The sequence below is a fragment of the Canis lupus genome, chromosome 31 (assembly GCF_048164855.1).
Source record: "Canis lupus baileyi chromosome 31, mCanLup2.hap1, whole genome shotgun sequence".
In the NCBI taxonomy this organism is placed as follows: Eukaryota; Metazoa; Chordata; class Mammalia; order Carnivora; family Canidae; genus Canis; species Canis lupus.
The window spans coordinates 23,878,491-23,901,225 of record NC_132868.1 but is presented as its reverse complement, the minus strand read 5'-3'; the positions used below and the strand labels follow the sequence as shown (position 1 = coordinate 23,901,225).

At 42.0% G+C, this 22,735-nt stretch overlaps 1 protein-coding gene across 1 annotated transcript; it reads left to right on the top strand.

The window, feature by feature from the left end:
• Positions 1 to 5,341: 5,341 nt before the first annotated feature.
• Positions 5,342 to 21,479, top strand: CLDN1 (claudin 1). The gene is made up of 4 exons (XM_072807834.1): positions 5,342 to 5,739; positions 14,728 to 14,892; positions 17,048 to 17,132; positions 18,811 to 21,479. Exons 1-4 carry the CDS (start codon positions 5,517 to 5,519, stop codon positions 18,971 to 18,973), a joined length of 636 nt encoding a protein of 211 aa, XP_072663935.1. The 5' UTR covers positions 5,342 to 5,516; the 3' UTR covers positions 18,974 to 21,479.
• The last annotated feature ends 1,256 nt before the right edge of the window (positions 21,480 to 22,735 follow it).

Sequence of the window (22,735 nt, the reverse complement as noted above, 5' to 3'; positions counted from 1 at the left end):
AAGTTTCTGAAGGAAAAAGGAATTTTTCTCAAGACTGGAGGGATCCCTGGGTGGCGCAGCGGTTTGGCGCCTGCCTTTGGCCCAGGGCGCGATCCTGGAGACCCGGGATCGAATCCCACGTCGGGCTCCCGGTGCATGGAGCCTGATTCTCCCTCTGCCTGTGTCTCTGCCTCTCTCTCTCTCTCTCTCTGACTATCATAAATAAATAAAAATTTAAAAAAAAATTGATTTTCTCAAGACTGGAAGATTTCAAACTCAAGACTACAATATCAACTCCTCCTGAGTGTCCAGCCTGCTGGCTGCCCTACCAGTTTCAGACTTGGCAGCTCCCACAATTGTGTGAGCTAATTCCTTAAAATTAATCTAGCTTTTTGTCTCATTCTGTATCTCCCTTCCTCTGCCTCTGTCTAACATCATGCCTAAAATCTTGTCAGGTGCAGAGATGTATACATAGGGAGATAAGAGAGAGAGAGAGAGGTGTAGATGCAGATGCATACATAGCTCTTATTCTGTTTCTGTGAGAGCCCTGACTGTATAGTTGGAATTACATTACGGGGATTAAAAGTAAAATATCATTCATAATTTGACCTTAGTTCTCGAAGATGAACTTGGTGGAGTGTTTCTAGCATCCCTAATGATTACAAGGAAACTTTTCCCCAAACAGGATGCAAACAGAGGGGTAAAATAAGGGAATAGTCCTTCACCAACTTGCTTCAAAGTGAATCGTTATAATTCAAAGAGTAGATTTTATGGCAGAAATTCTGCTTTTCCTCCCTTTTCTGAAGAGACAGAGCAGCCAGCCTGGGAGCTGAGGGGTGGGAGCTGAGGGGGGTGGTGTAAGGCGGGGCTGTGTAGCCACAGGATCAGGCAAAGACTTAGTAACCACCTTAAACCAAGGATTGTTCGTGCTGGCCATCTGAAGAGCCCTGACCATCTGAAGAGCCATTCTGATCTGCAAGAGACTTATTTTGGCACCATGTGAACATCCTCCCTCTGCTTTTCACCCACCTGGGTGTTTAGTTATCCCAAGGAGCCCTTGGGTCTTTAGTCAACACCATGGAAACTACACAGAGGGGAAAGCTGTCCAGGTCCAGGAGAAGGGGCTTGAAAATCTCATCCAAAGCCCCCATTCCTCTCCTTGCTGCCTTGTCCATTTCCAAATACAAAATTGCATCTGCCTGCTAGAAACCCCGCATATCCTGTCACCATGATTTAACTGTGACATTAAGTGGGATTTTAACAGAATCCAGGCAAGAGAAGGACTTTCTGAACAAATGTGAGGATCATTTGTAAATGGCAGCTTTAGAAAATTAGATATATCTGTTCTGCTTGAAATAATAATAAGGAATAACCCCATTCCATGTGCTTGCTATTGACTAACTACCTTCCAAGTAATGCACGCCTATGAACTTGCTTAATGGTCATAACATGATGAAGTACAGTTTCAGTCATTTGAAAGAGAAAAAAATCTAACACATAAGTGTGTTGTACAAATGTTCCAAGGTTACTCAATTAGTAAAGGATAGAACTAGGGCGCAAAAGTTTGTCCTTTTTTTAAAAAAATATTTTATTTATTTATTTATGAGAGACACACACACACAGAGAGAGAGAAGCAGGCTCCATGCAGGGAGCCCGAAGCAGGACGCGATCCCGGGTCTCCAGGATCACACTCTGGGCTGAAGGCAGCACTAAACTGCTAAGCCACCTGGGCTGCCCCAAAAGTTTGTCCTTTTAATCACTTACACCTCACTAGCCCCTCAAACACTGCAAGAAGATTCAGAGGGCTATTTCAAGCAGCTACAATAGGTATGCACCCATGGGTTTTGGTATTGGTAGCCTGCACGTTCGAAGACTAAAATTCTTGCTAAATTTTCACATTTGTCCTCTGAGCCCTCTCTCAAGCCCTATGTAATTACACAACAGATCATTTAGTTAGAAATGTGTCCTTCCCTTCTGCTTTTACCGCCTGAGAAGCCTGAAAAGTCGGTGTTAACGTGCATCTCCACTAAGGGATAACTGTACATTCCGATGCCTTTCTTACTCTCCTCGCTGGTTTCTGAGAGGCTCTGCACTGCCCCTTGGGCGTGTGCTCCTTTGCCAGGACTCTATGGCCCTTTGTTTCACCTCTACTCTCATCTCTAGGTGCGTTTTATTTCTGGTTCTCGGCATGGTGGCTGAGCCCAAGCATCAACCACAAGCGGACTCAGGGTAGACCAGTAGACTCTGCTCTTTTCAGCCATTCCTCCCTCCCCTGGCAGCCACACCTCCTCTGCAGGACCTGGAGCCCCCAGGTGTGTGGATCTTCCTGGGCAGAAGAATGATGGAGAAAGGCCAGGAAGGAGCTGGAGAGCAGTCCCTGGATGGAGCACCTCACTGGGGTAGAAACACACAGCAAGATGGTTAAACCTACAGGCCAATGGTCCTCAGTTGATTTGGTTCACACAAGGACCTGCCGTAGGACTGTGCGGAATGGCTTGTGCTCTAGGCTGAGGTGCATAGTTTGGGCTCCTGGGCTGCCATTTACTGAATATGATCCTGGTGAGTGATCTGACATTTCTATATCTCTGTCACCTTCACATAGGGGATGGAGCATATAAAAGTCTGAGCTCAATGCCCGGTAATAATAGTATGTTACCCACAAGGGTCAGCTATTATTACTTAGAGTCATAAAGCTTTACACTTGGGTGACCTTTTAGAAAGCCAATTCCTAATTTTTATTGGTAGGAAAATTGAGAGGAGAAAGGAAGTAGTTTGTCTAAGGGTACGTAGGAGATCTTCCCACTCAACAGGCCAGGACATTTGCCATGCCCTTCGCCAACGTTTCTAGAAACTTCTTGGTCACAGTTCTGTCTCCATTGTTTATGCTCAATATATTAGAGGCCAATGTTCGTCAGCTGTTTTTCCTTTTAAGTCGATGGATTTGTGCTAGACCATGATCTCAACTAGCTGCACTGAGAGAAGAACAGAAAACTAGACAGGATTAGGGATGCCAGAGATGGGCCTGGAACATAAGAGGAGCAAACAGCAACCACCACAACCTCACAAACAAGGCTGTGGGCAATGAGGTAATCAGCCTCACACAGCCCTGGTATAAAACAAAAACAAAAAACACGGGGCCATTCTGACCACAAAATTCATACTTTGAGTTCCCTGAGAACTGTAGGCTGATAGAAATGGGTCCTACAGCAAATTAAAAGGATCTGAGAATGAATCTATTCATTGAACACAAATCTTGCTTTCATTAATCCAATCTGAGCAAAAAAGAAAAAAAAAATGTCAAAACCAGTTTTACTTCTAAATTGACTAGAACAACACCAACAAGAGATTACATGATCCACATGGTAGTGGTCTAGCCCTATAGCAAATTCTGAGGGCCTCCTTTGAGCTAAATATTCCGGAGGAATAGATAAATCAAATGTGAGTGATGCCCCCTCATCCACACCCACAGGCGCCCACAGAACATCCACCTGGACCTAGAAAGGTTTACCCACTTCAGGCTCAGACTCTGGGGACTCAGCCTGGATGTGGTCCTGCCCTTCAAAGCTGACTGGGGGAGCCTTCCTGACTGGGTCTGGGAAGACTTTGAGAAGAAGGAGAACACTCACTGGTTTTAATCTGGTTTACTCGGAATGACACCTCCTCAGCCAGCTCATGTGGTACCGTCTTCATTACCAGTCCTCAAATTCCCATGCAGATCTGTCCTTTCTCCTTAAACCTTCAAAAGATACCTGGAGAGAGCCAGGTGGAATGGGAGGTTGGCGGGGATTTTGTTCCTTTGTGGTTTTTTTTTTTTTTTTCTTTTGTTACTTTTATATAGACTTTGTTTTAAGGGCAACTTTAGGTTCATAGCAAAGTTGAGCAGAAGGTACAGAGATCCTCATGTACCACCTGCCCCCCACCACGTGCCTAGGTCCCCCCATCAGCGTCTCCCAAGTGTTAGAGATTTTGTCATTCCTCTCACTCACATTCCGGACTTTTTATCCCCTGCTCCTTCCTTGTTACAAACTAGCAGTTTTCATAGTAAACATGAGAACATACCTTGTTTTTTCCTTCACATATTTATTCTGCTCCTGATGGGTTTCTGTTTTTACTAAGATCATGGAAGCTTCTCCCTCCCGCCACACTCAAACCACACACCAAACGCAGTTGGGAAAACATTTTAATTATTCCAAACCACGAGATCACTTCTGAGTAACTACAAAGAAGGAAGCTTTAGAAACCCATGGAGGGAAACTAAAGGCTCAGCTAGACTAAACCCGAGGGGGTGCCCCCCTGCCCGCCCATCACTGCAAAAAAAGGAACCAGGATGCTGACTTCCTAAATCCCAGTCCAGTTCTCCTTCCTCTGGGGGAAGACTTTTTAGATGTTCTCACATTTAATGAATGATTGTCTGATAATTCATTAATAAGGCAGCCTTTGGGGCATGGGGTGCACCCATTGGCCAGATCCCTCTGAGAAATAATCACTGCTCTAAGATAAACTGCTGCAGGGAAGAGACGTGTGTGTGTGTGTGTGTGTGTGTGTGTGTGTGTGCAGGGGTGGGGGAGGGTGGGCTGCATTTTCAAGAGGCTGATGACAGATTAAAGGGCGTCTATTCCGGTGGGTCTGAGATGTAGTGGGAAGCACAGTGGTCTGAGCACCAAGTGCTGGAGACGGTACTAAGTTGCTATGGGATCTTAGGAAAACCGCACTGCCTCTTGGGGCCTCAGTTTCCTCGTCCTTCAAGTGCAAAGACTCCTTACAACCCGTGCAGAAATACATGATTCCAGGAGAGACCACGAAGGGAAGAAGGCGACACAAGGAGGGGACGGTGGAGGGACGGATGAGCCAAAGACAGTCGAGTGTGTGCGAGGGACAGGAGGTGTCACGGGGATGGACAGCGAATGCCTTTTAGTGAGATAGCGACAGAAGTTGCAAATGAAACCGTGGGTCTCTTGAGGCCTCTATTTCTCTTCTGTACGGATTGTTAGTGTTTCCACGTACAGAGTCATTTGGGGGTAAATGTAGACTGAACCAATGGGAAGAGGAAGAAGAGGGAGGATGCAGATGGGAGGGGGCGAGGCCCTGATCCTTCCCAGGGGTCGCCCGGGGCGCAGGGGCGCGCGCACACGCACACACACGCGGGGTCCCCGCTCCCCGCTCCCCGCCGCTGCCCCCGTCCGCCGCCAGGGGGCGCTGCGCTGCGCTGCGGGCGGCGGGCGGCGGGCTGCGGGCGGGGGGCGGAGCTGCTTTAAATCGCGGCGCCGCGCGGGTCGGAGCGCAGTCCCGGAGCCCGCGGCGCGGCTTCTCGGTCCCTTCTCCGGCGCCCGCCCGACCCCGGCCCCGACCCCGGCCCCGACCCCGACCCCCCGCTTCCGCGCGGGCGGCTGGCCGCGGTACCCCCGTCCGCCCCTGCCGGCTCCTCCCCGTGCACCTGCCACCTGCCACCTGCCTCCTGCCACCTGCCACCTGCCTCCTGCCTCCTGCCTCCTGCCACCTGCCAGCCGAGCGGCGCGGGCGCGGGCGCCGGGCGAGCCATGGCCAACGCGGGGCTGCAGCTCCTGGGCTTCCTGCTGGCCTTCCTGGGCTGGGTGGGCTCCATCGTCAGCACGGCGCTGCCCCAGTGGAAGATCTACTCGTACGCCGGCGACAACATCGTGACGGCCCAGGCCATCTACGAGGGGCTGTGGATGTCCTGCGTGTCGCAGAGCACCGGGCAGATTCAGTGCAAGGTCTTCGACTCGCTGCTGAATCTGAACAGTGAGTCCCCCCCTGCCCCCGGCCCCGGCCCCGGCCCCAGCCCCGGCCCCGGCCCCGGCCCCCAGCCCCAGCCCCAGCCCGGGGCTGCGCTCTGGGGGCACTGGCCACCGCTCGGCCCTGCGGCATCCTTACGTGGTCCTGAAACTTCAGCAGATCAAGCCTCCTGACCATGCGCCTTGTCGTGAGGAAGCAGGAGCAAACTGTGGTTCTGGGGGGGAGAGATGCCCTGGTTTTTCCTCTAACTCGCAGGTGACACTTCTGCTCTAGGTGTGGTCTCCTCTCAAATCCCCATGAAAGTGGGGTGCAGATTGAGGGGGGAAGGCCAGCCTCCAGCCTGGGCTCTTAGGCTCTCCCTGAATATCCTTAAGATTCTGTGTCCATTGAAGGATGGTGGGGTTTGGCCAAGAAAACAATCCGCTTTGAAAAGTTTGGTGCCTGGTAGCTTTTCTGGATTCTACGATTCATACATGATCCTAAAGTCTTAGGTAGATTGTGAGGGGGGGGGGGTGGGGATTTAAATCTATCTTTACTATGAATTTTCATAGTAAAAGTTACATTCCTACGTGGAATGTCCCAACCTGCTGCTCACACTTGAGCTTGAATCTTTCAAAAATCAAAAGTGATTTTTAACATCCTGTAAGTATGGGGAGGCTCCTTTCCATCCTCTTCCATGACTCCTTGAAGAAGCCTCTTGAGATCCCCCTGGACGGTTTAGTTTTTCAAGCCAGGGGCCTGCAGAGGAGGCAGATTGCATAGTGTTGTTTTGGAAAAAGAAGGTGGATGGCAGATGGAAAAGGGTGACGGGAAAGAAAAGTTCTAAGCAAACTTTTACGAAGGAGAATGAGGGCACTGGAGAAGATGCAGCAGGGGAGACTCAGCTGATGAAGGCAGAGCTCAGCCAGGGAGGAAGGTAGAGAGAAATGGTGGGTCTTCTCCAAGCTTCCATCTTCCTTAATGGAATTTCTGGGCAGCACATGTCTGTTCTTCTGTCAAGTTGGAAAGAACTATGTAGAGAGAAATATTTCTCTCTTTTTAAAAAGATTTTATTTATTTATGATATACATAGAGAGAGATGGGGGCAGAGACAGAGGCAGAGGAGGGAGAGGCAGGCTCCATGCAGGGAGCCCGATGTGGGACTCGATCCCGGGGCTCCAGCATCGCGCCCTGGGCCAAAGGCGGACGCTAAACCGCTGAGCCACCCGGGGATCCCCAGAGAGAGAAATATTTCTAAGAATGATGGGAAGAAGGATGATAGGGTGGCCTTCTTACTTTTATTTTCTTAGGTAAAAGGTTTTGAGTGCCTTCTTAGAAACTCATTAAATTCCCACTTACTTAGGTCATAACCGTTCATGGCTGGAGTACCTTCCTTGAGATGCTACATCAGTTGTCTTGCCCCAGTGTCTCTCCTGCCCTGGAACTAACCTGAAGAAAAGCTTCCTTCGTCTTTGGCTGGATAAGCAAGCCTGTCCACCAGCCCACCTGGTGCACTGAGAGTGAGCCATTGTTGCCATTGCTCAAGCTTCCTTCCGTCGCCCTGTCCACCTCCTCTCTGTACTTTTGTCAAAAGCCATACAGCTGAGAGATATTAAATCCGTTCTGAAGCTGTTTAAACAGGTCGAACACCTGTTGGGATTTGGTTGGTCAGTGTGCATGGTGGTTTGAGTGTTGTCACTCCAACCTTTCAAAGTTCCCACATTAGGATCCCTTTTTACCATATATAAGAAGTGTATTAAGTACTTCCCTGTATATAATCATTGAATCTCTCCCCCACCCCATGAAAAGACAAAATGCGGGTAAGGAAATGGTGTCAGGCTTTCTGGGTGTCATGTCGAGGACTTGGCAGATGGAGAAGGTTTTAAGGCAATTCCAGAGGTCCCTGATTCTTCTGATCAAAACAGCTTATTTTCAATTTGGTTAAATAAGTTTCCTTTTATTTCTTTAGGTGACCAAATAGAATCCATTTGGGACCCCTGGGAGGCTCAGTGGTTAAGTGTCTGCCTTCGGCTTAGGGTATGATCCCGGGGTCCTGGGATGGAGTCCCACATCGGGCTCCCTACAGGGAGCCTGCTTCTCCCTCTGCCTATGTCTCTGCCTCTGTGTGTCTCTCATAAATAAATAAATAAAATCTTTTTTTAAAAAAGAATCCATGACCAGATTGAGCCATGCCATAAATACTCCCAGCAGGTCATCACTGTACATGATAATGTGTTAAAATGTTTTATTTTCATTTATTCCTAGTTAATATAGTTGTTATAGTTTTTGAAGCTGTAGCGGAAGAACTAAACAATACTTCTCTCCCCCATATGCATTTTTTTAACTGATTTTTTTAAACTTCAGATCAGATTCCTCTTTTTGTTTTGGTTAAAACCAGGATTTATTCAAAGTGGAGCTGAGTCCTTTCTCCCAAAACTGATTCCCAGAAGAGGGAGCCTTGACTCACAGGTGCTTTCCCAACCTGCCCATGACTCACTGGATGCCTTTTGAATGGAGCCCAGAGAACCTGTCTCTGTTTCTCTGCCTGAGCAGTGGTCCTCACTCTGCTCTGATGTAGAGACCTGGGTTTGGTGGTTTTGTGCAGTTTTGTGATTCATTGCCTGGTTTTGGTGCAGTTTTGTGATATCTAGAAGAGAACAGGATTGTCTTATATGTAAGTAGTTTTCCTTGTAAAGGGTTACATCTCAGAAAGTGCTTGTAGCTGATAGCCTGGCTAGAAGTTTCCTGAGATTGTTCCTTGTTCTCTTTGCCAGTGGGGCCCACTTGGCATCTTAGAGAGGAGAGACAGAAGCACTAGATGTGTTAAAAGCCCTTGATCGCCTGTTCTAACTAGTGTCAACCATAAAAAGCACATGACATTCATAAAAATATCTAAAGGGTGTTTAAACCAATAGAGGAAATGGGATACAACAGGGCTCCTTTTAGGTGGGTTTCTTGCAGAACCGTTTATAAAAATGTAACTGAGAAACTTCTCTGAGGGAGACAAAATGTTATGCTGCGTATTGTGAGACAATGTCATTTCCATCCCAAGTATGAGATGTTTATTTACACTGATGACTCCTGCAGCTGAGAGTTGGCATCTACAAAGCGGAGTGCAGTAGACTTTTTCTAGATTAAACTGTACATCTTGCCCTGTTGATCCAATTCTCAAACTTTTGGCAAGCTTGTGCTTATTTTAGGTACTTAGCCAATTGTTTCTCCTTGCTTGATTTTAATAGTTAGAGCTGTCCAAAGATTGGGCTATCCTAGGAGGCTGCATTGTGGGAGGTGCGCAAGCAGAGAAGTAAGCATTTTATAGGAATGTTGTAGGGAAAATCCAAGCACCAGACAAATGGAAGGTTAGGCCAGACTCTCTCTAAGTCTCATCTAACCTTGAGATTCTGTAATTTGTTTATAAGCTCCTCTAGCCTGTTCAACTTGCTTTGCATGAATCCACATGTGTGTAGGTGTGCTTAATGAGTATTGGTTGTCAGTGAGGTTTCCAAGCACTCTCCCCATGATGTCAGGCTCAATCAAAGAGACGAAATCACTGACTTGGATTTTAAACTTTTCAAAGTCTTGAAAACATAGGCAGAGAGGAAGGTACCCACTGACACTTCCCCAGACTGCATAATGCCTGCTACATCCCAAGGGTGTTCAACGGGCTATTAGTGTTCAAATCTGTTTCATGAACTAGTTTTGACTCTTGGAATGATGGAAGTAGAAGAAAACAATCCAAGCTTGAGATCAGAAGTTCTCAGTTCTGACCCTGGTTTTAGTAATATACATACTAACCAGCTATGTATTATGGCAAGCCACTTGATTTCTCTGAGCTGAAGAGAAATAAAATAAGACTTATTTTACAAGCCTTACCTATATAATAGGGCAGGGTAAGAGGAATGGGGAGATGAATCCACGATTCATCCATCCACTCAACAAACGGAAGCCAGGCCTTATTCTTGCTCCCAGGGATGTCACTCAGATGATTTATAAGGTGGCAATGGTGATTCCTTCCAGTGTCAACATTCTTTGTTACTAACTGCCGTGATTGAACATGAAGAAGCAAGTGGTGGGGTTTAGGTTTCCTTGATTGGAGTGATGAGTAAGTGGTACTATAGAAGCATAAATTTAATCACGAGGCAATTTCTCTAAGGAAAAAAAGAAGTTAGCAAAACCACTCAAGACATCCTGAGAACTGGCAAGTCCTGCCTCCTCCCAAACACTTCAGTTACTGACTATAGTGGTGTATTGAGGTCATACCCAGCGGCCACCAGCTTCTGCACCAGTACAATGGAAATCCTAACAATGCGAACTTGCGAGAAACTTTGAACTTGAGTCAAAGTGAAAAAGCCATGGGAGTATGGTTCTGTGACAGTCTGTGATGAGCTCATCTAACTGCGGAGAAGAAAACGTTTTAGTTCTAGTCACCCGATGCTCAGTTCATTTACTTGTCTAATACTTATTAAGCAACCACTCATGCAAAGGGGGGCTACATGAGGATGCAGATTTAATTAAAATTGCATACGACATAGGGTAATAATATAGCAATATGGCCAGTAAGTTGCATAAATGATGTCAGGTATTTATAGGAGATTCTAGTACTAATATAGTAAGACTTTTAAAAAACCATTAGAAAAAAAATTGACATTCTTGTCTGTGCTTGTCTTTCTACACTTATGTTGATTAACCCAACTGTAGTAGATCAGTAACTTCTTACTCATTTCTTGTCTTGTAAGTAGAGATCTTTGTAAGTATATTTTCAAATTATACTTTCAGGTTGAAAGTGGTGAGAACTCCTTAGGGAGTCTTTAATCTCAAGATTATCGGTCTAGCTAAATGTAATTAAAAGACTGCCTCCTCTCTCTACTGCTGAATAATGACGAGAAACAATACTGTCGGTTTTTGAATGTTTGCTAACCATTTTCTCCACAGACAACTTTAGTCAGTGATAATAATATTGTAGCGGCATCTCCAAATTTAAAGGGCCAGGAAAGGAACATATTTGCTTCTAGAGTAGATCTAATTAGACAAGCTCAGAGTTAAAATTCAAGGTTATTCTGTATCTCTCAGGCTCAAAATGTTATTTTGTGGCTTGCAAATATTTCTCAATTTCTCTACCCTGCTGAGCATCATTCCACTAGGAGAAAAACTTTCTCAGAAGCTCATCTGATGCAGAATTTAAAAATTTTTGAAAATTAAAAAAAAATAATCAAGTTAAGCAAAATGTGTGATCTGTTCCCTCCTTGTATAAGTTTCCGACGTTTAATGATTGAAATCAAGTCTGGCTTTATATAGCAAAATTTTATTTTGCTGAGGCATTTCTCAGTAGTATATCAAAGATTAAGCTAACCACAAGAGAGTATTTTTTCCCCTATTGTATTAGTGCAATTTTGAAAAAGTAAAAACATGTTCTAATTTGAATTAATTGAACACAGATTGAATAATCATGTAGCCTGCCAGGTATTATTCTTAGTGTGTTTTGGATAGAACAAATATCTGGCCCAAGACATCAAGGAGCTCACAATTACATATTTTAGATCTCTGACTTAAAAGACTTCCATAAGACCTTAATTTGAAGGATTCATCTGGTTCCAGTTTAAAACTGTGCAATTTAGATTCTATCTCTACATAAAACCCTCATAACTTGTAATACAACACTTGCTTACTCTGACTTTGTAATCCATTGTTACATATGCCTGACTAGTGAGTTTTGATGTTGTTCTAATTCTCAGCCTTTTTTTTTAAATATCCCTCCTCCACCCCTACATATCACTATAGTTAAGAGTTCATCTAACTGTCTCCAATGGAGCAAGATGAGATTTTGTGTTTGAGGTCCATCCAGTATTGTAAAATACAAAAAAAAAAAAAAAAATTTGTAAGTCAATGGATGCCAAAATGTAAATGAAAAATATTACTTTGCAAAATAATGCTATTTCTTTATCAGATTTTTAATAATAAATTTATTTTTATTGTTCAATTTGCCAACATACAGAATAACACCCAGTGCTCATCCCGTCAAGTGCCCCCCTCAGTGCCCACCACCCAGTCACCCCCACCCCCCGCCCTCCTCCCCTTCCACCACCCCTAGTTCGTTTCCCAGAGTTAGGAGTCTTCCATGTTCTGTCTCCCTTTCTGATATTTCCTATCAGATTTTTAAAGATGAAACACGGTCCCCTGATCTATATAGCTTATATGATTCCTAAGGATTTTCCCCCCCATTTTCTCCATTATTTTTTGTACATGATACAAATACATCACATTTTGTAAAGAAATAAAACATGGGGGGTTGTAGCAAACAGAACAAAATATCTGCCTCCCCCTCCCCTTTGGAAACTTTGTGAAAGAGGTGGAAAGAATAAAATGGATATGGCATGAATCCCCTGTGCTTTCCTGGCGAACTTGAAGAGAACAAGATTAGAGATGGGAACTGTGAATGTTAGATCATTCCAGGTGAGCACAGATGGAGCCCTGGTGTGGTTTATCTCTGTGCGCTCCCTGCCTGGGTGGTTTTATACAAGTCTGACTCATGAGACCGAGAGGCCCAGGAGACTAGACTCCTCGTGAGGAATACCTTGTGATCCAAGTGCTCAGACCTGCTGGGCTGGTGGCCTGCTGTTTTTATGTGAAGTGCAGATCAGAATAATTATTATAGGAGCTGGGTCAGGTTGGAAGCCCTACAACTCAAACAAAGTGGAAAACTTGGAGAGAGATCAGAGATTAACCATAAAGGTGATTAATAAAGGTTGGAAAACTGAACGTTTATGAGAAAAACAGCGGAAGTGGCCGAGAGATGTGGAAGACTGAATATATCTGAAGGATTATCATAGGAAGAATATTTACTAATTGTGTTCCTTGTACTGAAGGCAAAAATCCTGTTACCCCTTTTTTAAAACCCTACAATGACTTCTGACTATGCTTAGAATAAACACATAACACCTTACTGTAGCTTGCAAAACCCTGTAGGGCCTCTACTTTCTGATCACCCTCTAAATGCACCTCATTTTGTCACATTCTGACATCCTCCAGTAGAGTGGCCAGCTGTCCTCATTCGTCCAGGATTCAGGTTCTTCTTAGCAGGTAGGACTTGTAGTTTTAAAACCAAGACAGTGCCAGGCAAACAGACGGGCCGTCGTCTTATCCTCCTGGCACATGGATTATCTTTGTGATTTTTAGTTATCTCTTCTTCCAGCATTCTTTTGCCTGAAATGCTTTTCTTCTGAGTGGCATTTAGGACCAAATCTGAAATTTGTGTTTCGTATAAGAACTTAAGTTATTTCACTTTTCAATCTCCTGTTACGTAATGATTGTCTTTGCAAAGACTATTGGTAAATCAGAAGGAAGGACACGCCATAACGGTGGATTCTTTGGTACTTTCCTCCTCTTACCACAGTATTGTTTGTGATCCAAGGAAGAAGTCTTAGGCTAATCTTATAAGCAGCTTCAGTTCCCAGGAAACCCACAGTCCATGGAACATGTGTTTTGATTCAGCAATTCTTATCGCCTGGAATCTTAAGAGAAGTGTGTAGGTAGGGTGCATGTGCACCCACACAAGTTTACGGGAAGCTGGATATGTAAGGGGATATGTATCTGTTTTGCTGTTTACTTAAATCAAATAAAAATGCATCTTGGCTTCCAAAATATCTCTCAAGTACAGTAAAAAAAAAAAAAAAAAAGCTTTTGATTCTTCTTAGAAAGAGGTCATTGTGATTTTAGCAGAGATTGTCTGGTTATGGCAAGGATGTAAGTATTAAATTAAAATCGAATGTTTTAGAAACCTTTACAGTTCATTATGATTGGAAATGTAAGTTTTCAACCCCGAACATCATAGGACTGAGCTTAGATATCAATTTGACAGTGAGATACAACGCTTTTCCATCATGTCAGCCACTTTCAAAGACCATCAACAAGTAAGTTGTTCCAACTTCCTGGTTAGAGATATCATCATTCACACTTTACATAATAGAAACTTGGTCCCAAAGAATAATAAGTAGCTTACCCAAGATAGCACGGTTTGTTACAATGTAAATAATAGTTATGCATGCAAAAATAATTGTCACATGTTAACACTGTCAATAAGATAATGATCTTTATCTGAAGGAGGAAACAAATCTAGAATTAATCAAACTCATTTACCCAGAGTAGTTTCAGATCATTTTTTTTTTTAAATCTGTGCCTTTATATCACAATGATGGTGTCATGTTTATATTCCATAAGAAACATACTGGCATAACCTCCTGAAGCTGACTCTACCATGATTTAGTATACCAACGACAACAACAGGAAATGAGAAAATTAGTGGAATCTTGAGAAATACTGCATTAATTTATTGTCAGCTATTTTACAACATGACAGTTTAATAGTTTTGAATACTAGTGATATCTCTAGTATGAAACTACCCTGTTCCAAAGTAACATCTCAAAGGTTATTTTTCTTTGTTCTAAGAAAATAGCATTTATATCCCCCAGCCCCAACCCAGTCACTGGAGATGCAAATATTACTTATCCAGCCATGATAATCTTTGAGAAATTCATTACTTATCTTCCAAATTCACTTGTTTTTTTTTCTGAAGCTTGATGATTGGAGTATAAAGCTGTTGACTATTACCAAAGTATCTTGTAAGCCATTTTAATTATAAATGGTTTAACATTAAGGATAATGCATATGATTGTTATTTCAGAATTAAAATACTCTGTTCGTGAGGATTAAAGATGTATTAGTTCTGCTAAACCTATTCAACCAGACCATTAATTATTTTTCCAGAGGATTTGAAGTTCATATTGAAAACAAAATGTGAGGGCTGGAGGGCTTCTTATTCATCATGCAGCCAGGCATTTATTTTTCTGGAGTGGAAATTGTGTTGGTCACCTGCAGAAACATCACTAGAACTGGGGTCTCCTGACTCCTCGTTCTTATTTATCTTTTCCATTCAATATTAAAATATACATGGCCTTCAGTCACCCTCCTCTTGTTGGCCTAGGCATGTTTTTTTACGTGTTCTAAAATGTTTCCCACCAGGTACTTTGCAAGCAACCCGTGCTTTGATGGTGATTGGTATCCTGCTGGGACTTATAGCCATCTTTGTGGCCACTATTGGCATGAAGTGTATGAAGTGCATGGAAGACGATGAGGTGCAGAAGATGCGGATGGCTGTCATTGGGGGAGTGATATTTCTTATTGCAGGTAAGAGAGGCCCTGTCCCCCTTTCACCTTCCTTGTCTGTCTCTGGCATGGGTAAAGATATAGTTTTCAGTTTCTGTAGGTTTTGTTGTATTTGTTGTACCTGGATTGAATTTTTCAGTTTCTTTAAAATCTTGAAGACATAGAAACCTTAAGTCTAGTTGACTTTGACATTCTCAAATAGGATCCAAATGAAAAACTGAGATCTGTGCTCATGGTAGGCAGGTCTATTCATTGAGGTTCCAGGTGCCAACTGATTTGCTAGAACCAGTCTTCCAGGTGAAGAGAGATAGTTTCTATTTCACAAACACTAAGAAACTATTCTATAAAATTCAGAAGATTTCTGTAGTGTCTCCACAGGCATTATGTGGCAAAGATGGGGAGTTATGACAGAGGATGTGAAGAATGTGTGAATCGTACAGGTCTGTGAGGAATGGATGGAACTGGGATTTGGGGAGAAAAATGAGGACAACATTTCAGGTAGACAGATCTGATTCCAGAATAAACAGGATGTATTATAGATACAAGAAGAGAAAGGCCAAATGGAGTGGAGGTAGAAGGTTGGAATGACAGAAAATTAGGTTAGATGAGTTAAGAAAGAGAAAACTTTGGTAAAGGAATGAAATTACATTTTCCATAGAAAATACATATGTGTGGGCAGCCGGGGTGGCTCAGTGGTTTAGCGCAGCCTTCAGCCCAGGGCATGACCCTGGAGACCCGGGATCGAGTCCCACATGGGGCTCCCTGCTTCTCCCTCTGCCTGTGTCCCTGCCCTTCTCCCTCTCTCTATCTCTCATGAATAAATAAATAAAATCTTAAAAAAAGAAAATACATATGTGTTCGTTTTATTCAAGTGCTGATTGATGAGTTACATATGTGAACTTTGAGAAAACGAGTACCAGAAAAAGACATGGTTGGTTTCATTATAAAACCATATGATAAGGATTATATTAAATAATATAGTATGTATGTATGCATATAAAATAATAAAGGGATCAGTCTTTCAGTTCACTCAGATTAACTCCTATCAGGAAAAGCATGAGCAGCATTTTATTCCCAACCATTTGGTCCCAAAGGCCATGAATAAACATACTGTGTAGCATCCCTCCCTCGCTTGCCCTCTTATAACTCCTGTAAGTGACTGCAACACCCCCACTTCCATTTCAGGGACTTCCTAGGGAGTGAGGGCAGCAGGTTCCAGAACATTCTCATGGTCTGAGCAGCCAAAAGCAGTAGTGTTTTCTGTCAAGTATTAGAGGCAATTAGATTAGACTGGGTTTTTGTTTTTGTTTTTGTTTTTGTTTTGGGGGGAAAGAGGGAAAGAGGAAATAGCATGGAAATATTTAATCTGTTTATATTGATGACTTTGTATGATTACTATAAAAAGAAGTTATTTAATTTCCTTAGATAAGAGATATTGAGATACTTTATACTTCTTATAAATGATAGAAGTAATTATGTTGGCAGAGTAGTTTCCCTAGTAATACTGAAATAAGAGATGCTTGGAAATTGAGAGTAAGCTGTGTAAATTGATCCAGTATGGTACCTCAGCAAATCCCAAGGCAGTACCTGGTATGTCTGACCAGCAGGACAGTACGATTTGGGTGGTTGGATTTGTACTGAGACAGGTCCTGGTCTTCCCTGCTGTCTACTTGTTTACTTTCCTTTGACCCCACAGAAATGTAAATTTTGAATTTTGGTCAAGATAAATGTGGAAGGGTTTTCATCTTCCCTTTTGCAAGGATCTCTGTCTATACTAATACAGACATCGGTTTTATCAAAAGTTGCTTAGTACATTATGTGCAAAAATATCTTTGAAGATCTTAACTGTTATCAACCTGTTGAATTGTTTCCAAAAAAGCATTAATTGTGCCCATAACCTTGGACCGTAAATGAATAAGGTGACATGAAGAGTATAAACCTTGCCCAACTTCAAACTGATTTTTTTGTCTGTCTTTACAGAATATTTGGAATAAATCATGTCCGCATCTCGCATCTTCCTAAGTTAAAATTGTCTAAATTAAAACTGACTAAATTTAAAATGTCAGCACTGTTGATGAGATTTAATTCTTGTAAAATGCTTTTATATTTAATGGGCTGTGTATTTACGTTCATTGTTTCATAGTGATTAACAGTCTCTTGTTTTGAATTTCTGTAGGTCTGGCTGTTTTAGTTGCCACAGCATGGTATGGCAATAGAATTGTTCAAGATTTTTATGACCCTATGACCCCGGTCAATGCCAGGTAATGCTATTCATGCATAAAATAATTTGTTCTCTGAGAAAATACCCTTTCTGTCTCCTGCCAAGTCCAGCTAGTGCCATAACTTCTCAGATTTGCTTTCTATAACTTTATGAAATTTTAGTCAAACCTGAAGATAGTCTAAAAGGCCTGTGACTCATGTTAAAATGAGCTTCGTTATTGCTTTAACAGCCTATATTGATGACAAAATGTACTTAAAAGTAGAAAATTTCTAGGCTCTGTACTTTCCAACTGTGCACTGGATCTTTTTTCTTGTTCATTTTTTTAATATCAATAAAGATGTTAACATATTTAACATTTCTTTTTTGAGGTATGTCCTAATACTTACAACACTTAATTAAGTGATTTGTGTGTGTGTGTGTGTGTGTGTGTGTGACTTAACACATGGTTAATGATTGATCGAAAAAATAACACTACTGTAGGGGTTGATGAATAATACTTCATTCCCAATAGATTAATTTTATTTAGGAAGACACAATTTAACTTATTTATGAGAAAAGTAAGTTGAAATACACTTTGAAACTTTATGCTCCATCACAACTATAAAATTGGCTTTGCTAAAGTCATTTTTGTTTACATTGTGAGTTGTAGAAAAGAAAGAGCTGATTCTGGGCTCTCATGTAACAACAGTCTTTGACCAGGGTCAAGGCTCTTTGTCTCACTGTGTTCACATCATTAAAGCCTAATAACTTCATTCAGAGTCAGGATGTTAAGGTGTAATTATTGTTTGTTGAGTGCTAAGAAGAATCCCTGTGGTCAAGAGATAAGACATGCTTCTCTTCATATAACCGCCCTTACCAGGAGAACATATCCTGCAGTGATCATGGTCATGTTGGAGCCTATTTCCTAAGACTTACAACATAGGAACAGAAACTGCAAGAGGTCAATAGGCTACATTTTTACCAGTAATGGATGTGGAAGCACTTTATAAATTGCTTGGCTCTATATTTGTGTCACATTGTCTCCCATGATCCTATAAGCTGTCCAGTGAGGCAGGTGGAATTATTGTGCTTTAAGAGAAGCAGAAATTTAAGGTTGGGAGGTGGCATTACTAGCCAAGAGTGCAGCAGTAGAGAGTCTGCATCAGGACTCAGGGCCAGGCCTCCCCTGGTCTGCCATCATTCACAGAGCGTCTCCCCAAGAGTCCGGCTCCATACATCCACATGTATCAGCTTAATCTAGAATGGTCTATGGATTGTTTACAAGTTGTTTTTTATGAAGCCATACATTTCTGATTTCAGTGTGTAGGTACCTAGGATCAATTATTGAAAATTCTAATAGTCCCCATTGCTTGCCAGCAATTTATAGGACACCATTGCTACTTGGCAATAGCATAATTGTTAAGTTTTAGCCTGGGAATCATAAACATGCTTCACAATTGTTCTCCATGTGGTAAAGTCTTTGGAAATACTGTGTGATTAACCTGGTGCTGCCTGCCATATTGCCTGAGCTACTATTGCAAAGTATCTGCAACTGCAATGTAAACATTCTGGTGTATCTGTAGTCATGAACCTTAGAGTGCTTCCCCAAAGGGATCATGGGGGATTTTTTTTTCCCTAGTGGAAAAATATATAATGAATATTATATCGATTTCCTTCCTTAATTATATTACAAAAGTTCCCAGTGATTCATTAATGAAACAAATGCATTGTCTTTGCAGGTATGAATTTGGTCAGGCTCTCTTCACTGGCTGGGCTGCTGCCTCTCTCTGCCTTCTGGGAGGTGCCCTGCTTTGCTGCTCCTGTCCCCGAAAAACAACATCTTACCCAACACCACGGCCCTATCCAAAACCTGCGCCTTCCAGTGGGAAAGACTACGTGTGACATGGAAGCAAAAGGAGATGACGTTGTTGACACAAAGAGGAAATGGACATCGAAATACTGTTATTGACATTAAGACCTCAGACTCTTGACTTTTGTAGTCTGAACTGTGGTATTGCAAACAACAGACAAATGCAAAAACAAAACAAAAAACATATTTTTTTAAAATATGCATCACTAAAAATGCCTTAGTCTCATTTTATCTCCTTTCCTCAATATGGGAGGGAAGTCTTTTCCATTTTTGTTACTGTTTCCCACCGAGTAATCATCTCAAACATGGGGAGGGGGAGCTCCTTAAATATATATATAGATATGTACATATACATGTTTTTCTATAAAAAGTTAGATAGCAAAAACACTTATCATTATGTTGGTACCAGGATACTTAAAATATATCTAAAATAGAAAAAAATATTTAATTCTATATTGATTAAAAAAGCAGTTTATTGGCATATTTCCCTTCTTCTATATGGACATATATAATAGGTCAAATATAATTTTCCATCTTTCATCAGCTGTTAGTGTCTTCGACAAAAGACCTAACCTGCTTTACCAAGTATGAGGTTTTTCACTTCTTCATGTGCTTCTTTTATATTATTTTTATTACAACCTTATATCATGTGCTTTCATCGTTCTTCGTGCTTTTTTTTATGAGGCTGAGCTTAAATCTTGAATGTGATAACACATTTCATATGCCTACGATATCATTCCTGGGGTCAGGAAGAGTCTCTTATAAATCAGAGCTTTGGGAGCATGTCTTTCTGCAAGACCAGATGATCTATTCTTGTTGACCTTCCCACACGCTTTCTGTACTCTGACCTACAAGGCTCTTATTTGCTTTGAAAATATTTGTCTGATTGACTTGCTGTGTGCTGCTTTCCCAGGTGTTGTAACACAATTTTATTGATTGAATTTTTAAGCTACTTATCCACAGTTGTATATCCCTGCAAACTATCTTTTCTCCCCCACCCCCCCTCCACTGTATTGTTCTCTCATATGTAATTATCGTATAGTTTACCTCTTTCTAGAGAAAAAAATGGCTCACGTGTCTGTTTGTCTGAATGAAGTACTAGACTTCCTGTAGTGATAATCTGATGACAAGTATTCTCTCTCAGGCTGTAAGCGAGTCACTTAATCTTTCTCCTCTTTTCCCATCTGTCAAATTGAGATAATGATACTTAACCATCTGGTAGAGGCGGTGTGAGTATTAATTAGTTGATATTATGCTCATTCTTTGAACATGAACTATGCGTAAGTAGTGTTTTTATTTGCTCAATTGGCTGTTAAGTCACTGAATCAAACCTATGCACATATTTTTATATCGTTCAGCACCTTCCTTTCTTCAGTGGCCTATTTCCTTTCTCTGAGCTGTGTCCAGCCTAGCTCTTGGTTCTCTGCTCCATTTGAACAATTGCTCTTAGTTTTCCTATCTGAGAAATTGCTACTTCACTTGAGCAAGATGATGTAATGGAAAGGTGTTGGCTTTGGTGTCTGGAGACCTGCTTTGAGTCTTGGTGCTATCAATTACTGTGTGAGTTTGGGCAAGGCACTTGGCTGCCCTAGATTTATTGTCTCATCTGTAAAAAGGGGATTGTAATTCTGGACCTGCCTACCTCACAGGGCTGTTGTGGGGATCCGGTAAGATGCAATACATGTAAATGTCATTTTATAAGGTTAAAAAATAAAAAGTATACTGTATGGAGGAAAGGGTTAAGGATTTAAGTGCATCAGTTTGGGATTACTTTTCAAATCCCTGAAAAGAGAGAAGTTCTAAGAAATGGGTTTCTTGCCTTAATCTCTCATGTGATGGAAGACTAAAGTGAAATACAGCTTACTAAATGAAAAAAATTCTAAGGAAATCTTAGTTTCTTCAATCAGTATGGCCTGATGCTTTTTGTGGCTAAGCTTTTCTCCTTTCAGTAATGCAGACTTGACCTAGGACAAGTTTGCAGGTGTAATGGGTAAAACAGAAGTGTAAGCATCAGCAAAGCCAAAGTATGGAAGTTTTTTTTTTTTTTTGAATTATAATAATTTGAAGGGTATACAAGGTGAGTTTCTGTTAAGTGATGCTATCAGAGTTGTAGCTATTAGCTGGCAGTTAGCACCTCTCAAATAGGTAGTTTGGGAATAGTAATTCATAGTGAACCCACATCGGGGGAGTTATCCAAAGGACTGCATCATGTGATGATAAGAACCAGTAAATTTTAGTATGTCTACCGAACCTGAGACTGTATGTACCTAGAAGGTATAATTCAAACAGCCTTTGCTTCATACAAAGCTTCTAATGATGTCTGAGTATAAATGCATGGTGGCTACTAGTTGCTAAGCTCTACAGAGAAATTGATAGTCCAAAATGGCCAACAGAATTGTTACACCAGAATTTATCCAATTTTGATATTTTTGTACTCTGCTTCTGTGCCTGGAAACAGACAAATAGATATTTTGGAGTTTTGTAATGGGAATTTGTATAAAGCATTACTCTTTTTCAATAAATTGTGTTTTTTTTTAAGATTTTATTTATTTATTCATGAGAGACACACACAGAGAAAGGCAGAGACATAGGCAGAAAGAGAAGCAGACTCCCTGTGGGGAGCCCAATGCAGGACTCCATCCCAGGACCACGGGATTGTGACCTGAACGGTAGGCAGATGGTCTACCACTGAGCCACCTAGGCGTCCCAAAATTGTGTTTTTTAATAAAAAACAAACAAACAATAAATCCTTAGCTTGTTTTTCTGATTATTTCAAGATCACCATGCTTTGAAGATGATATGGTTTGGGATAGGATCTGACTCACTCTATGTTCCTAGGAAAGCACTCTTGTGCCTCTGGGCCATCTGTCCCAGAGTAGTTGAGTGACTCTGCCCACTTGAATGTCCCTTTTTTTCTCTCAAACTGAGTTTCTTTCTCATCAAGGCTAGTGATAGAAGAGAATGCCAAGAGAAGTTACTTTATTTTCCTCATCCACAAACAGGGGATATGCTACAAAGAATGACTAAATAGTAAAATAGCTGGAAAGCATTGTGCAAGCTTAAGCTGGTTGTGTTCCTCAGAAGGTGGAAGAGTGACAGACTGGAGGCTAGAAACCCATTATCCTTTTTGTAATGATTATCATCAAAACCACCTTGGAGGAAAGCAAGTGATGAAGCACATTTACGCACTATCTGAAAATATCAATAATTGATAATGCTTTAATTGTAATCTCTCCCTGGGCAATTTTCCTCTTAACAAGAGAGGCTTGTCCACAAAAATTGCAGCTCTGTGTGCAATTTCAGGCATCAGCAGACTGGGTGAGAGAGGGGCTAAGTTCTGTTGGATCTGAACTGTTAAGCAGTTGCATCAGAATCCCCACTTTTCCTGCAGAATTTAAATCTCTGGGGGTGGGGTCCAGGCCCATGATGTTTGAGAGCAAATAAAATGCCTAAGTGCTCCTGCCAAGAACTCTTAAGGGAAAAACATGGATTGTAAATTATGTCAAGTAGAATCCTCTTCTGGGTGAGCTCATCCTTGCTGGATGCCTTTATTCTGGGCACTGTTTGACTTTCCCTTTCCTCACGTAGCACTTCCTGTATGGATGTGTGTCCTGGTTCAGAGAAAACTCCATGCCATTTTTATATTGCCCACTTTTTCAAGCCTGTTGCTAATCCTAATAAAGTCTGTAGTGAATTCTCTCTCTTCTCCTTGCAAGCGCAGAGGGGTAAGATTTCTGCACTCCCTCCTCTCCCACACCAGACATACTCATGCCCCCAGCCTGCCCTAAAATCTC